Here is an 18,961-nt window from a genome sequence, read left to right as displayed (position 1 = left end):
AGACCTGTCAGAACGCTGCCCTTAGAACCGCAACAGGATGTCTCCGCAGTACACCCCTGGATCACCTTTATGCGGAGACCAAGATCATCCCAGTGCGTCGACACAACTACATGTTGTCAAAGCAGTACCTCTTGGGTTGCCATCGAAGTTGTCATCCGAATCACCATCTTGTGGATAGACTACCTCCACCCAGGAATGTAAGGGTTGACCTTCACCTTCTAGAGCCAGAGATCCAGCGTTACAAAAGAGAGCCTCTAGATCAGGCAGCATACCAGACATGTCTGAACAGGATTCATGAGGATACTGTAGCTGAAGCGGTGAGAGGCTACAAGGTTAATCCTGTTCTCGGAGTCCGACCGCCGCCCATTGCACCGGAGGAGAGAGACCTCCCACGACAGACAAGGTTAGTTTTGGCCCAACTAAGATCAGGCAAGTGCAGCCGCCTCAATTCATACTTATCAGTGATTGATAGCAGCGAAGCTGACGTGTGTCCCATATGTAATCAAGGGCCACATGACACTCGTCACTTTTTTGCTTGCCCAACTAAGCCTACCCGTCTCACTACCAGATCACTCTGGACACACCCTATCCTTGTCGCAGAGTTCCTTGATCTGGCTACCAGCTGAACTACACAAGCATAGAACAAAATGGATGAAACTACATTAAAAACTGTTACAACAACAACAAACTTATTATACCCCCATCACTATTCTATGGTGGTGGGTATAAAAATACCGAAGGACGCATATTTCCACATTTCGTCTCCTAAATTTACAGAAAAAATGTTTTAAAGATTACAAACGTTCATTTATTTAATTAAAATTCTTTATTTTACTCTACCAAATATTACACAAATTGAGTGTCCTAAAATTTAAGTCAATGTGTATCACAAAAATTCTGTAACTTTCCTTCAACCAAGATTATAAAACTTTATTCAAAAACTCTTTATTAAAACAAAAAATATTTTAAAATAATTTGGACATATTTCGTAATCGAATTGCCCCAACTGGCATCCCTAACAAATATAATACACCAGGAGTTAGACAGACAGACAGATAATAACTGCCATCAAAGCCGGCTTCTGCTGATGCTGCTACTAATGCATCTTTTGTGTTCTTTAGCGGCATGGCTAAAGGCAAGTAAAAGTCAATCTAAATACCACAAACCAAAAAAAAAAAACTAAACTCAAGGAAAATTTGAAAAGCCGCCAATTGTTTCAATGATTTCAGTGTGAGTTAATTTTAACCTTCACTATTGTGGTGGCTATGATTTATTCTTAAACTCCTTGTTATTCATGGCAAATTTTAATTTAAATTTGTGGCATAAGACACTTTCTTTTTTTATTTTTATTTTTATTGTGAATAATGATGACATTCGGTGATGAAAGTGATGACAAACTGGCTTGATTTTAGAAGTCCCATCTGATGAGTTCGATTAGATTTTGATAACATAAAGCACACATAAATTCCCCTCCCGTATACGGAATTTTTATACCTTTATCTATTCCACAATATCTCACCTAGTATATAGAAATCGATGGGAAACTTGGAAATGTAGCAGATTAGTTTTTAATTGTTTTTTTTTTGTTTTTTTTTTTTTTTTTTTAACAAAGCAATAAATCACAATTTGATGTTTGCGTGCCATTTTGTCCAAGTTTTACCAGAAACCCCCAATGGCGAATTTAATTTCTATGATTATGCATGCTATTAGTGGCGAAATTATTGTTTACGCTAGTTTTTATTTCGCTTAATTTTTGCCAACATTTAAAATAAAACAATATCTATCGATTGATGTGGTGAGAGATCTGGCTTTAAGAGATATTGCGTAAGAGTGATTTCAACAGATTTTCAAATTTAAGTTGGTTATTTAAATTTCTTGTGGATATTTTGTAAACGCCTACTCTACTTTAAAGTCAAATTAAATATATAATAATTATTAAAAGACACTGACAAGTCTCCAAAATATATTTGGTTAATAGTTGACTGAAAAAAACAAGTATATACGGCCGTAAGTTCGGCCAGGCCGAATCTTATGTACCCTCCACCATGGATACCGGTGGCAAGGTATCCAGCATTGAAATATGGGGGTCGCTTATATGGGGCTATATACAATTATGAACTTGATATGGACCAATTTTTGTGTGACTGGGGATCGATTTATCTGAGGGCCATATATAACTATAGACCGATATGGACCTAGTTAGGCATGGTTGTTAACGGCCATATCCTAGCTCAACGTACCAAATTTCAACTGACTCGGATGAAATTTGCTCCTCCAAGAGGCTCCAAAACTAAATCTCGGAATCGGTTTATATGGGGGCTATATATGATTATGGACTGATATGGACCACTTTTGGCATGGTTGTTAAATATCATATACTACCACCACGTACGAAATTTCAACCAGATCGGATGAATTTTGCTTCTCCAAAAGGCATCGGAGGTCAAATCTGGGGATCGGTTTATATGGAAGCTATATATAATTATGGACCGATAGCAACCAATTCATGCATGGTTGTTGGATACCATATACTAACACCACGTACCAAATTTCAACTGAATCAGATGAATTTTGGTCTTCCAAGAGGCTCCGGAGGTCAAATCTGGTGATCGGTTTATATGGGGGCTATATATAATTATTGACCGATGTGGACCACTTTTTGCATGGTTGTTAGAGACCATATACTAACACCATGTACCAAATTTCAGCCGGATCGGATGAAATTTGCTTATCTTAGAGGCCTCGCAAGCCAAATCGGGGGATCGATTTATATGGGGGCTATATATAATTATGGACCGATGTGGACCAATTTTTGCATGGTTGTTAGAGACCATATACTAACACCATGTACCAAATTTCAGCCGGATCGGATGAAATTTGCTTCTCTTAGAGCAATCGCAAGCCAAATTTGGGGGTCCGTTTATATGGGGGCTATACGTAAAAGTGGACCGATATGGCCCATTTGCAATACCATCCGACCTACATCAATAACAACTACTTGTACCAAGCTTCAAGTCGATAGCTTGTTTCGTTCGGAAGTTAGCGTGATTTCAACAGACGGGCGGACGGACGGACGGACATGCTCAGATCGACTCAGAATTTCACCACGACCCAGAATATATATACTTTATGGGGTCTTAGAGCAATATTTCGATGTGTTACAAATGGAATGACAAAGTTAATATACCCCCCATCCTATGGTGGAGGGTATAAAAATACAAAAAATTTAGTAGAAATTATTTGATTTTATAGATTTTTTTTATATTTTACCATTCGCCTGGATGGAGAATCGAATAGTTTGTAAGCCAATACACTATTCACTAGGCTACGTAGCTTTTATTGTCATCAACAGACAATTATCGCTATAGCGATCAACGCACAAGTGGCGCATAGATTTAAGCAGTTATGTTTATATAGCATAGTTTTGGGCGCCCACGTGCCGATGTAAATAAGGTTCCATGTAGATTTCAAGAAAATCGGAGATGTTTAGGTTTTCAAAAAGGCGGGCGGGTTCTTCTGAATAATCAGGTGCTCTATATTCATAACATGCCCCATGTTCTCTGAAAATTTCTTGCCAATTGGAAACTTTATTCAAGTTTTAAAAAGTAGGACAAGGAGGAAGATGCCCTTTCCAGACCATATATCGAAAAATCAGATATGTTATATTAATTTCTCTGAAATTTTTAGGAAATTGGAAAATTTACTTCAATTTTCAAAAATTCATGCAAAGGGTCCCCGACCATATAGTACATATAGAAAAATCAGGTACCCTATATTAATTCAATAACCCCGCGTTCTCTGTAAATTTCAAATTAATCGATTAAGTTTAATTGTTTCACTACACAGAAAAAATATTTTTTTGTCTTCAATCACGAAATTAATTGATCAAATTAATTACTAATTGGAATTTCTTCAATCACAGAAATGATATTATCCATCACCAAACTCAATTAAAAAATTAATTGTTCCAATTAAAAATTTAATTTAATAATTAATTGTTCCAATAAACAATTAATCGATTTCTGTGTTTGATTTTGTTGAACCAATTAAATTTTTAATTGAATTTTTTTAGAATGCAATTAAAATTTTAATTGCAAACATTTTGGTTATATTTTTTTTACACTTTGAAAAACAAGGCGGGCAAGAGGGAGGTCTATATAAAAGTGAAATTTAATTTTGGGCGAAAACTTATATTTCTTGTATACTGGGACAGTATAGCAAATGCGATAATCAAAATAAAATAAATAAAAATATTTAAAAAAAACATACTTACCGAATGTTCTGTTAAGTGTTTTTGCAATTCAGCACAAGTTAACATGGTGGCTTCCGATAAGGAAGGTGCACTCTCCAATTTGTGTTCCATATCTCTCAGCCATTTGCGTAATTCTTTGGGGTCTTCATTAGATCCGACTGTTCGGATATTTTCATCAAGCATCTAAAAGTAGACAATGGGAAATTTTGTTAGTAAACTATTCATGAATATTGTAGACAACCACCGAGGTAATTAAAATTCACCTCTGAATGGTGAATATAGGTATGTTTTGTTTCTACCTTTATCGCTTTACATGGATGTATGGTAATCGAAATTAATCGATGGAATCTATTTAGCCGAGTCACAAACCGACAAAAAGGAAATATAGGTATAGACTATGTGTGCGTGATTCACACGTGAATCACGTGAGTGGTGAACAAAATCTGAATCAATTTCCGTGAATGGGACTACAACAAATATGTCGTGCGTGAGAAATAAAATCAGTTCGTGAACGTGCGTGAATAAAACTTCTGCAAATTCACGCTTACGAAAAAAAAAAAGATTTAATTCTTACTCGTTTGTTAACTGAAATTAATTTAGCTGTCGCACTATATTCTATTTATGAATTTTGTTACCTTTGCTCATTACCGCTTGGAAAATGTTGTGAGTCTCGTAAATATGTCGTAAGTCACGTTCGTGAGCGTGGTTGACTACTGGTTTTCATTTCCTGAATGTTCGTGAGTGTGAGTGGCTACCACACGTATCGTGCGTGAATAAACATTTTGCAACATTTATCGAGATTTGGAATTTTCATTTTTATACCCTCCACCATAGGATGGGGGGATACTAAGTTTGTCATTCCATTTGCAATACATCGAAATACTGGTCTCAGTCCCCATAAAGTATACCCAGCAAAAAAGCGTCGCCAGAAAAGTAGTGAAAAGTAGTACGTGTTGGCTCCGGAAGTGGTGCGAAATTGGCGCAGAAGCGATGAATTTAACACGGGCTAGGACGGATGGCCAGCATTTCAATAGCCGATGCATCACTTTTTAACGTGGCGATGCATCACTTTTTAACGTGTGATCTGAGTTCAGCCAAATAAATAATTTTTATAATTTTATATGATTTTTAATACATTTGACCTCAAATATTTTCAAAAATTTGCAATTTTTGTAGAATTTGTATCGTGATGTCCATTTTTTTTAAATTAATAAGGATTTGTAAAACTAGTTGTAAGTAGAACTTACTATACCCATCATATAAAAATGTAAAAAATCTTGCCTCTAGGATTTTCAATAAAAAAAACAAGTATATACGGCCGTAAGTTCGGCCAGGCCGAAGCTTATGTACCCTCCACCATGGATAGCGTAGAAACTTCTACTGAAGACTCACATCCACAATCGAATTACTTGGGTTGCGGTAACACTTGCCGATGGCAAGGTATCTTAAAACTTCCTAACACCGTAATATATACCACATAGTCCATACGTGGTATATATTAAACTAACAAAGACCGAATAAATACGTATATAATTAAGTTTAAAGTTTCTATAGAAATAAAATTTTGACAACATTTTCTATAGAAGTAAAATTTGGAAAAATATTTCTATAGAAATAAAATTTGGAAAAAATTTTCTTTAGAAATAATATTTTGACAAAATTTTCTATAGAAATAAAATTTTGAAAAAATTTTCTATAGAAATAACATTTTGACAATAAAAATAAAATTTTGGTAGATTATTTTTGGCTCGAGTGGCAACCATGATTATGAACCGATATGGACCAATTTGTGTGTGATTGGGGATCGGGTATATGTAACTATAGACCGATATGGACCAATTTTGGCATAGTTATTAGCGGCCTTATACTAACACCACGTTACAAATTTCAACCGGATCGGATAAATTTTGCTCCTCCAAGAGTCTCCGGAGATCAAATCTGGGGAACGGTTTATATGGGGGCTATATATAATTATGGACCGATATGGACCAATTCTTACGTGGTTGTTAGAGACCACATTCTAACACCATGTTCCAAATTTCAACCGGATCGGATGAATTTTGCTCCTCCAAGAGGCTCCGGAGGACAAATCTGGGGATCGATTTATATGGGGGATATATATAATTATGGACCGATATGGACCAATTCTTGCATGGTTGTTAGAGACCATATACGAACACCACGTACCAAATTTCAACCGGATCGGATGAATTTTGCTCCCCTAAGATGCTCCGGAGGTCAAATCTGGGGATCGGCTTATATGGGGGCTATATATAATTATGGTCCGATATGGACCAATTTTTGCATGGTAGTTAGAGACAATATACTAACACCACGTACCAAATTTCAGTCGGATCGGATGACTTTTGCTCCTCTAAGAGGCTCCGGAGGTCAAATCTGGGGATCGGTTTATATGGGGGCTATATATAATTATGGACCGATATGGACCAATTTTTGCATGGTAGTTAGATACCATATACTAACACCATGTACCAAATTTCAGTCGGATCGGATGACTTTTGCTTCTCTAAGAGGCTCCGGAGGTCAAATCTGGGGATCGGTTTATATGGGGGCTATATGTAATTATGGACCGATGTGGACCAATTTTTGCTTGGTTGTTAGCGACCATATTCTAACACCACGTACCAAATTTCAGCCGGATCGGATGAAATTTGGTTCTCTTAGAGGCTCCGCAAGCCAAATCGGGGCATCGGTTTATATGGGGCCTATATGTAATTATGGACCGATATGGACCAATTTTTGCATGATTGTTAGAGACCATATATTAACACCATGTACCAAATTTCAGCCGGATCGGATGAAATTTGCTTCTCTTAGAGCAATCGCAACCAAATTTGGGGGTCCGTTTATATTAGAGCAATCGCAAGCCAAAGTTGGGGGTCCGTTTATATGGGGGCTATACGTAAAAGTGGACCGATATGGACCAATTTTTGCATGGTTGTTAGACACCATATACTAACACCATGTACCAAATTTCAGCCAGATCGGATGAAATTTGCTTCTCTTAGAGCAATCGCAACCAAATTTGGGGGTCCGTTTATATGGGGGCTATACGTAAAATTGGAGCGATATGGCCCATTTGCAATACCATCGGACCTACATCAATAACAACTACTTGTGCCAAGTTTCAAGTCGATAGCTTGTTTCGTTCGGAAGTTAACGTGATTTCAACAGACGGACGGACGGACGGACGGACATGCTCAGATCGACTCAGAATTTCACCACGATCCAGAATATATATACTTTATGGGGTCTTAGAGCAATATTTCGATGTGTTACAAACGGAATGACAAAGTTAATATACCCCCATCCTATGGTGGAGGGTATAAAAAACTCCAGATGAAGTTGGATAGAACTAACGAAACGTTGAAACAAAGTAGTTTCATTTAATTCATACAAAAACTAACTGACCAAAAAGCCCAATTTGAACAACTATAATAGAATAAAAATTGAAATGCCTAATCATAAATACTTATTAGATTTAGCATTTTTACGCCAAAATTTAAATCAAGTTAAATTTTGTTCAGATATAAAAAATTTAATTTAAAAAAAAATTAAAATAAAGAACATTTTTGGGAGGACTTTTTTGGAAGTGCTTTTAAAGTTGTTCCTTTAGCATAACCTCCACTGTTTTTACTGGGATATATAGTCTTGATCGTGATGAAATTCTGAGATGATCTAGCGATGTCCGCCCGTCTGTTGAAATCACGCCAACTTCCATATATCGGCTTGAAACTTGGCACAAGTAATTGTTATTGATGTAGGTCAGATGGTATTGCAAATGGGCCATATAGGTCCACTTTTAGGTATAACCGACCCCACATTTGTCTCGCGGAGCCTCTGGAAAGTGAAAATAGCGATATTCCTCCGTCTGAAACTTGAAACTTGGCACAAGTAGTTGTTATTGATGTAGGTCAGATGGTATTGCAAATGGGCCATATAGGTCCACTTTTAGGTATAACCGACCCCAGATTTTTCTTGCGAAGCCTCTTGGAAGCGAAAATTTCATCCGATCGGTTGCAATTTGCTACTTGATGTTACTATATGCTCTTTAAAAACATGCAAAAATTGGTCCATATACATGGTCCATGATTACAGTAGCCTCCATATTAACCGATCACGTGATTTTCCTTACGGAACCTCTTGGAGGAGAAAATTTCATTCGATCCGGTCGAAATTTTGTACGTAGTGTTAATATATGCCCTCTAACAAACGTGTAAAACTTTTGGCCGTATTTGGGAGCCACCGTGGTGCAATGGTTACCATGCCCGCCTTGCATACACAAGGTCGTGGGTTCGATTCCTGCTTCGACCGAACACCAAAAAGTTTTTCAGCGGTGGATTATCCCACCTCAGAAATGCTGGTGACATTTCTGAGTGTTTCACAACTTCTCTAAGTGGTTTCACAGCAATGTGGAACGCCGTTCGGACCCGGCTATAAAAAGGAGGTCCCTTGTCATTGAGCTTAATATGGAATCGGGCAGCACTCAGTGATAAGAGAGTAGTTCACCAATGTGGTATCACAATGGACTGAATAGTCTAAGTGAGCCTGATACATCGGGCTGCCACCTAACCTAAACTAACCTAACCTAGCTGTTTACTATATAAGTAAATTTAATTTATTTAAAATTTATCACCATGACAAGGTTTTATAATTAACCTTTAAACACACAAGAACACCGATTCCTCCGACAAAAGTATATAATATACAAAATAGCAAAAAAAAAGAATATCACATTTTGTTCAAATTTGTTTTTTTTTTTGCAAAAATAGTGGTTGTATCTTAAAAGATACCATGCGCATTAAACTTAGTTTTGGTTTACAAATAAACAATTTGATTTTAGTAGATATTGATAGTTTTACACTACACTTCTTTTTGCCAACAATTCTTTTATCTCTGCTAAATATTATTAATTTTCCAATTTGTAGGTTTTTTGGGCACGATTTAATTTTTAACTTTGGTTTCAGATTACACAGAAGTACTATAGATTTTGAAGACAAAAATATTTTTTGAAACTTATGTTTTTAATACAACAAACTCGAAATTTTAAGACATACGATTTTTTTCTGGTTGTATCTTAAAAGATACAGTGCGCATTTAAGGGTTAACGTAGAGGATTCACATTATATAAAATTCTCCGATTAATCATTAAAAACAAATAATTATCAAGTCAACTTTCGAAAACCATTACAATTCGGAATTTTTCTGCTAACTTAAGCAGTTCTAAAACGTTCCAATGGGCGAAAATAAATATGTCCATTATTTTTCCTATTGAATCAGTCTTAGTAAATCAAAATGTTGAAATAGCTGTCTAACAAAATATTAAAACCACAAACAACTAGATAGTTTAAAGTTTTTGTTTTTTGAACAATTCAGTTATCCGACCAAACGTCGAAACTATATTAGGTCGGATTAGAGAGGTTGTACTGTACTTAAATTCGCTCAAGTCCGCACAAAATTGAAGTAATGGAATTGAAACAAAACTACGGCAATAGTTTACAGATTGGATTGCGTCTTAGCTACATTTTTAATATTCTGTATTCGCCCTAGCTCGCCTAATAAATTGAATGACACCGAATTTGTATTTCGGTTTGCATTTACTCACCTTTAAGCATGTATCCGTAGTGTTATCCAAAACACTTGTGGCGCCCTCTATCTCGTATCTAGCCTCTTTACAAGTATCCAATAGGTTTGTGTCCATGATATAATTGTAGTTTGTCTGTATGGCAGCCCACAAATCATCTTTTCCCGAGCCAATACCCAAAGTGGCACTGCTGTGTAAAGATGAAGAACTGTGGCCACTACCCCAGGAGTAGCGATGGTTTTTGTAGCTGCTATTAGCATTATTTTTACTCGATCGTTGCATTTGACCAAGTTGATTAGTTAGATTGCGATCCGTATTTTTCTGAAATAAAAAAAAAAAGAAAATAAGATAATTTAGTAACAAGTATGTACGGCCGAAAGTTTGGCTACGCCGAATCTTAGGAACCATCCATCAAGGATAAAGTAGAAAAATTTAACAAAATTTTCTATAGAAATAAAATTTTAACAAATTTTTCTATAGAAATAAAATTTTGATAAAATTTTCTATAGCAAAAAATTTTTGACAAAATTGTCTATAGAAATAAAATGTTGATAAATATGTCTATAGAAATAAAATTTTGACAACATTTTCTATAGAAATAAAATTTTGACATAATTTTCTATAGAAATAAAATTTTGACAAAATTTTCCATAGAAATAAAATTTTGACAAAATTTTCTATAGAAATAAAATTTTGACAAAATTTTCTATAGAAATAAAATCATATATAAATTTTAACAAATTTTTCTATAGAAATAAAATTTTGATAAAATTTTCTATAGCAAAAAATTTTTGACAAAATTGTCTATAGAAATAAAATGTTGATAAATATGTCTATAGAAATAAAATTTTGACAACATTTTCTATAGAAATAAAATTTTGACATAATTTTCTATAGAAATAAAATTTTGACAAAATTTTCCATAGAAATAAAATTTTGACAAAATTTTCTATAGAGATAAAATTTTGACAAAATTTTCTATAGAAATAAAATTATGACAAAATTTTCTATAGAAATAAAATTTTGACAAATTTTTTTATAGAAATAAATTTTTAATAAATATGTGTATGGAAATATAATTTTAACAACATTTTCTATAGAAATAAAATTTTGACATCATTTTCTATAGAAATAAAATTTTGATATAATTTTCTATAGAAATAAAATTTTGACAAAATTTTCTATAGAAATAAAATTTTGACATAATTTTCTATAGAAATAAATAAATAAATAATAAAAAATATTAAATAATAAATAAAATTATGACAAATTTTTCTATAGAAATAAAATTTTGAAAAAATTTTTTATAGAAATAAATTTTTGATAAATATGTCTATGGAAATTTTAACAACATTTTCTATAGAAATAAAATTTTGACATAATTTTCTATAGAAATAAAATTTTGACAAAATTTTCTATAGAAATAAAATTTTGACAAAATTTTGTTTAGAAATAAAATTTTGACAAAATTTTCTATAGAAATAAAATTTTAATAAATATGTCTATAGAAATAAAATGTTGATACATGTCTATAGAAATAAAATTTTGGCAAAATTTTCTATAAAAATAAATGTTTGACATAATTTTCTATAGAAATAAAATTTTGACAAAATTTTCTATAGAAATAAAATTTTGATAAATATGTCTATAGAAATAAAATTTTGATAAATATGTCTATAGAAAAAAAATTTTGACAAAATTCTCTATAGAAATAAACTTTTGACATAATTTTCTATAGAAATAAAATTTTGACAAAATCTTCTATAGAAATAAAATTATGACAAAATTTTCTATAGAAATAAAATTTTGACAAAATTTTTTATAGAAAAAAAAATTTTGATAAATATGTCTATGGAAATATAATTTTAACATCATTTTCTATAGAAATAAAATTTTGACATAATTTTCTATAGAAATAAAATTTTGACAAAATTTTCTATAGAAATAAAATTTTAACAACATTTTCTATAGAAATAAAATTTTGACAAAATTTTCTATAGAAATAAAATTTTGACAAAATTTTCTATAGAAATAAATAAATAAATAATAAAAAAAAATATTAAATAATAAATAAAATTATGACAAATTTTTCTATAGAAATAAAATTTTAAAAAAATTTTTTTATAGAAATAAATTTTTGATAAATATGTCTATGGAAATTTTAACAACATTTTCTATAGAAATAAAATTTTGACATAATTTTCTATAGAAATAAAATTTTGACAAAATTTTCTATAGAAATAAAATTTTGACAAAATTTTGTTTAGAAATACAATTTTGACAAAATTTTCTATAGAAATAAAATTATGACAAAATTTTCTACTGAAATAATTTTTTGATAAATATGTCTATGGAAATATAATTTTAACAAAATTTTCTATAAAAATAAATGTTTGACATAATTTTCTATAGAAATAAAATTTTGACAAAATTTTTTATAGAAATAAAATTTTGATAAATATGTCTATAGAAATAAAATTTTGACAGAATTTTCTATAGAAATAAAATCATGACAAAATTTTCTATAGAAATAAAATTTTGACATCATTTTCTATAGAAATAAAATTTTGACAAAATTTTCTATAGAAATAAAATTTTGATAAATATGTCTAGAAATAAAATTTTGACATAATTTTTTATAGAAATAAAATTTTGACAAAATTTTCTATAAAAATAAAATTTTGACAAAATTTTCTATAGAATAAAATTTTGACATAATTTTTTACAGAAATAAAATTTTGACAAAATTTTCTATAAAAATAAAATTTTGACAAAATTTTCTATAGAAATAAAATGTTGACAAAATTTATTATAGAAATAATATTTTGATAAATATGTCTATGGAAATATAATTGTGACAAAACTTTCTATAGAAATATAATTTTGACAAAATTTTCTATAGAAATAAAATTTTGACAAAATTTTTTATAGAAATAAAATTTTGATAAATAATTTTGATAAATTTTTGATAAATATGTCTATGGAAATATAATTTTAACAAAGTTTTCTATAGAAATAAAATTTGATAAATATGTCTATAGAAATAAAATTTTGACAAAATTTTCTATAGAAATAAAATTTTGACATAATTTTCTATAGAAATAAAAATTTGACAAAATATTTTTCTTTTATTTTTATTGAAATAAATTTACTTCTAAAAATTGAAATAATAAAATCGGGTGGTGTGTCTTCATCATTTCTATATTTATGGGATACATTTCCCAATCAGTTATGGACACTGATGAGGTTGATAACGTTTAGGCCCGAATCCATATGAAACGATTTAACAATTATAGAAAAATGCTGGGAAAAATTACAAATTAGCGATTGGGCGTCAAAAATAAAATGCTGTGTCCCTATCCACGAAAAAATATCCGCAATTCTGGCAACACAATTTTAATACCATCCTATGGCGGAGAGTAAAAATGTGGATATATTGGGAATTCAATTCAGTCGAACCGCACAAATTAGCACTAATGTCCCCAAAATAAAATCCAGTGATCCGTTGTTAGTCCTAATGCTCCATTTGCAATCTTTTATATGCCGTGGTGTAATGAGTGGGAATTTTTTTTATTTTGACGATTCGTGGTGCTTCTTTTTTAATATAATGAACCGACTTCGGAAAAATCCCCAAATTTATTGAAATTCTCCGCCAAGCCTTCAACTCAAAAATTTCGTCCCCATCTACGAAAAAATCCCCAATTTGGGAAAAAAACCCAATAATGGCAACAATTTCTAAGACCAATATGTCGAACGGAATGACGAATATAGTATAGCCCCTATCCTATTGCGGAGGGTATACATATGAATATAATGAGAATCCAATTTATTCGAATCTAATAATAATGTTAGTTTTTTTTTACAGGGAACATGAAACATTTTTATTTTCCGAGTAAATAACATGTTTGCGACAAACATGTCATATATTGCCGTGAAAAAATAACATTATGCTCTTGAAACTAAAGTTTTTTTTGTTCCAATTTGAAATAAACTTTAGAAATCTTAGAATATATATATAATTGATCAGAGAAAAAAATTGTGTAATTAAAAATCCAAATATTGTTAGCATGTTAGAAATCGTGAAAAAATGTAAAACTACCTTCCTGTTGTCTTCTCTTTTTTTCCCCCCCAAAAAAAAACCCTAAACTTTTTACACAATACAAAACAAGCATATAATTTGATTATTAAAATTTTTATATGCTTGAGTCGTCTTTTTTGTTTTGTTTTGGTTTTTCACACACATGGATTACATGATCCCCACTCCATCATCATGCATACTATGACCACGGCATCATCCAATCACACAAACCCACATAAGTCGGTTGTCGCGTTTTGCTATCGGAAAACATAGAGCAATTTTAATGGGCGAAAACCATACCACCTCTGGAAATTTTCTAAAGATATCTAGCGGTAAATTTGTATCTATCGAATTAAATGGCTCTTAGTGCACAACAAAACATTATCGATTACAAATTAAAAACATCAGCGCCTATCTCCCCGCCATCATCTCTGGGTGTCCGTCATTGGCATGGGTGCGCGCGCACAGTGTGGATTCATTGTCATCATCCCCAGCCATATCCATAACCATCGCCATCGTCGTCGTCATCATCATTGTGACGTCGAAATGAAGATGATGATCTCGCGTTTTTAAGATCACAACTCGATGCGCTTGTCACACTTGTTTGCCGGCTATGACCAGCAATTGACGCGAGGTGTAGCGGAAGAGAAATGGGTGCACAGTACATATACTCCAAAAGCAAAGTGTTCTTGGATCCAAAGGTGGGCCAACCTTAAGGGTTTTGGTATTGATTCCGTGCCAAAGATGTGGCTTCTTTGAAATTAAGACAGCTTTAAAAATCTGTTTAGATTTAAATCTAAGCCTTATAAAATTAAAATTTCACCCAAAAAAAAGTTGACCCACCATGAAAGAAAATGTAGGTTTATTTAAAAAAATTTTTGCTAAAATAGTTTTCTAATTGCAAAATGTTACAAATAAGTTGAGACTGTTTGTCAAACTAAAGAAAATTTATTAAAAATAATAATTTGTTTCTGTTGTTTAAGAAAATGATGAAGGAAAAAGTTTGTTTTAAAAATTCTTAAAATGTCTTTAGTGCTGTACAAAGTTCAAGGCAGGCTCGACCACCGCACGTAGCACCAGAAGAGAGAGACATTCCTCGGCAAACCAGGGTAGGGTAGTTTTGGCCCTAATTAAGATCAGACACGTGCAGCCGCCTTAATACCCAGTGATTGATACCAGCATAGCTGACGTGAGCTCCATCTGAAACCAATAGCCACGAGTCACCTTTCCCTTGCCGAGCTTTTTACAAAATTTTCTATATTCTATATAAAATTTTTACAAAATTTTCTATATTCTATATAAAATTTTTACAAAATTTTCTATATTCTATATAAAACTTTTACAAAATTTTCTATATTCTATATAAAATTTTAACAAAATGTTCTAAAGAAATTAAATTTTCACAAAAATTTCTATAGAAATAAAATTTAGACAAAATGGGAAATAAAATTTTCTATAGAAATAAAATTTGGACAAAATGGGAAAATAAAATTTTGACAAAATTTTCTATATTCTATATAAAATTTTGACAAAATTTTCTATAGAAATAAAATGTTGACAAAATTTTCTATAGAAATAAAATTTTGACAAAATTTTCTATAGAAATAAAATGTTATTAATTTTCTTTTTGTTCAACCTTTATCATTTCATGAAATAAAATTTTGACAAAATTTTCTATAGAAATAAAATTTTAACAAAATTTTCTATAGAAATAAAATTTTGACAAAATTTTCTATAGAAATAAAATTTTGACAAAATGGGAAAATAAAATGGGAAAGTAAAAAATTTTGACAAAATTTTCTATATTCTATATAAAATTTTGACAAAATTTTCTATAGAAATAAAATGTTGACAAAATTTTCTATAGAAATAAAATGTTGACAAAATTTTCTATAGAAATAAAATTTTGACAAAATTTTCTATAGAAATAAAATTTTGTCAAAATTTTCTATAGAAATAAAATTTTGACAAAATGTTCTATAGAAATAAAATTTTGACAACGTTTTCTATAGAAATAAAATTTTGACAAAACTCTCTAGAAATAAAATTTTGACATTTTCTATAGAAATAAAATTTTGACAAAATTTTCTAGAGAAATAAAATTTTGACAAAATTTTCTATAGAAATAAAATTTTGACCAAATTTTCTATAGAAATAAAATTTTGACAAAATTTTCTAGAGAAATAAAATTTTGACAAAATTTTCTAGAGAAATAAAATTTTGACAAAATTTTCTATAGAAATACAATTTTGACAAAATTTTCGATAGAAATAAAATTTTAACAAAATTTTCTATAGAAATAAAATTTTGACAAAATGGGACAATAAAATTTTGACAAAATTTTCTATAGAAATAAAATTTTGACAAAATTTTCTATAGAAATTAAGTTTTGACAAAATTTTCTATAGAAATAAAATTTTGACAAAATTTTCCATACAAATAAAATTTTGACAAAATTTTCTATAGAAATAAAATTTTGACAATACTTTTTATAGAAATAAAATTTTGACAAAATTTTCTATAGAAATAAAATCTTGACAAAATTTTCTATAGAAATAAAATTTTGAAAAAATTCTCTATAGAAATAAAATTTTGACAACATTTTCTATAGAAATAAAATTTTGACAAAATTTTCTATAGAAATAAAATTTTGAAAAGAGGGACCATAAAATTTTGACAAAATTTTCTATAGAAATTAAGTTTTGACAAAATTTTTTATAGAAATAAATTTTGACAAAATTTTCTATAGAAATAAAATTTTTACAAAATTTTCTATAGAAATAAAATTTTAAAAAAAGGGACCTAAAATTTTGACAAAATTTTCTATAGAAATAAAATTTTGGCAAAATTTTCTATAGATATAAAATGTTGACAAATTTTTCAAGAGAAATACAATTTTGAAAAAAATTTCTATAGAAATAAAATTTTGAAAAAAGGGACCATAAAATTTTGACAAAATTTTCTATAGAAATTAAGTTTTGACAAAATTTTCTATAGAAATAAATTTTGACAAAATTTTCTATAGAAATAAACTGTTGACAAAATTTTCTATAGAAATAAAATTTTTACAAAATTTTCTATAGAAATAAAATTTTATTAATTTTCTTTTTGTTCAACCTTATCATTTCATGAAATAAAATTTTGACAAAATTTTCTATAGAAATAAAATTTTGACAAAATTTTCTATAGAAATAAAATTTTCTATAGAAATTAAGTTTTGACAAAATTTTCTATGGAAATACAATTTTGACAAAATGGGACAATAAAATTTTTACAAAATTTTTTATAGAAATACAATTTTGACAAAATTTTCTATAGAAATTAAGTTTTGACAAAATTTTCTATAGAAATTAAGTTTTGACAAAATTGTCTATAGAAATAAAATTTTGACAGAATTGTCTATATAAATTAAATTTTGACCAAATTTTCTATAGAAATTAAGTTTTGACAAAATTTTCTATAGAAATAAAATTTTGACAAAATTTTCTATAGAAATAAAATTTTATTAATTTTCTTTTTGTTCAACCTTTATCATTTCATGAAATAAAATTTTGACAATATTTTCTATAGAAATACAATTTTGACAAAATTTTCTATAGAAATAAAATTCTGACAAAATTTTCTATAGAAATAAAATGTTGGCAAAATTTTCTATAAAAATAAAATTTTGACAAAATTTTCTACAGAAATAAAATTTTTACAAAATTTTCTATAGAAATAAAATTTTGACAACAATTTCTATAGAAATACAATTTTGACAAAATTTTCTATAGAAATAAAATTTTTACAAAATGGGACAATAAAATGTTGACAAAATTTTTTATAGAAATAAAATTTTGACAAAATTTTCGATAGAAATTAATTTTTAACAAAATTTTCTATACAAATAAAATTTTGACAAAATTTTCTATAGAAATAAAATGTTCACAAAATTTTCTATAGAAATAAAATTGACAAAATGGGACAATAAAATTTTGACAAAATTTTTTATAGAAATAAAATTTTGACAAAATTTGCTATACAAATAAAATGTTGACAGAATTGTCTATATAAATTAAATTTTGACCAAATTTTCTATAGAAATCAAGTTTTGACAAAATTTTCTATGGAAATACAATTTTGACAAAATGGGACAATAAAATTTCGACAAAATTTTTTATAGAAATACAATTTTGACAAAATTTTCTATAGAAATTACGTTTTGACCAAATTTTCTATAGAAATTAAGTTTTGACAAAATTGTCTATAGAAATAAAATTTTGACAGAATTGTCTATATAAATTAAATTTTGACCAAATTTTCTATAGAAATTAAGTTTTGACAAAATTTTCTATAGAAATAAAATTTTGACAAAATTTTCTATAGAAATAAAATGTTGACAAAATTTTCTGTTGAAATAAAATTTTGGCATATTTTATTTTATGGCATGTCCTTGTAAAACTCAATGGATATGACCACACGTTTGGGATCGAAACTTCTTTTTTGGAAGCCCCTTTCATTGCTTGGTGATTCTAGCTAAATTTAAGATTTTGTCAACTACCAGAATACTGTGTTGAGATGTTGTGCTTGAGCATTTGCGTCACTACTTTTGTGACGATTTTGATAGAACGACATGGGAAAATGGTGGTCTGCGGGCTACAAATGAGCTGAATGGATGGATGGATGCATGCATGACTTCATGCATGCACAACAGCAGCCTTAGCATGTGTTAAAATGAAATAGACAAGATTTTATTGACAAGTTTTGTAAGTTGTTTGACTGCTGCCGCAGCTGCTGTTGCCTCAACAACCCCAATCAGTTGGAGTTCCGCTGCTGGCCTTACAAATCCTCAGCAAACACTAACTTCCCCATAGAGATGGATGAAATGCAGATCTACTATAAGCGACAGCTATCAATGAATGATTCTAGTTTTACCAGCAAAATGAGTTGATGAGACCATCGGCCAACTTTGCTGCAGTTGACCACTTACATATGAAGTCCATTAGAATCTCACTGTTGAATGTCATTGCTGGCATCGATCGAATAC

At 29.9% G+C, this 18,961-nt stretch overlaps 1 protein-coding gene across 2 annotated transcripts in view; it reads right to left on the bottom strand.

Moving 5' to 3' along the window:
• Positions 1-18,961, bottom strand: part of klar (klarsicht) — a 609,907-nt gene that overhangs the window by 570,206 nt on the left and 20,740 nt on the right. For both annotated transcript variants that reach the window (XM_075304373.1, XM_075304374.1), the window contains exons 2-3: positions 9,879-10,178; positions 4,274-4,435 (exon numbers count right to left, since the gene is read on the bottom strand). In XM_075304373.1, the coding sequence (XP_075160488.1) occupies positions 4,274-4,435; positions 9,879-10,178 (462 nt within the window). The remainder of the gene's footprint in view (positions 1-4,273; positions 4,436-9,878; positions 10,179-18,961) is intronic.

The sequence above is a fragment of the Haematobia irritans genome, chromosome 4, assembly GCF_050003625.1.
Source record: "Haematobia irritans isolate KBUSLIRL chromosome 4, ASM5000362v1, whole genome shotgun sequence".
Classification (NCBI taxonomy): domain Eukaryota; kingdom Metazoa; phylum Arthropoda; class Insecta; order Diptera; family Muscidae; genus Haematobia; species Haematobia irritans.
The sequence above is the reverse complement of the archived record's forward strand: the minus strand, read 5'-3'. Positions and strand labels throughout refer to the sequence as shown.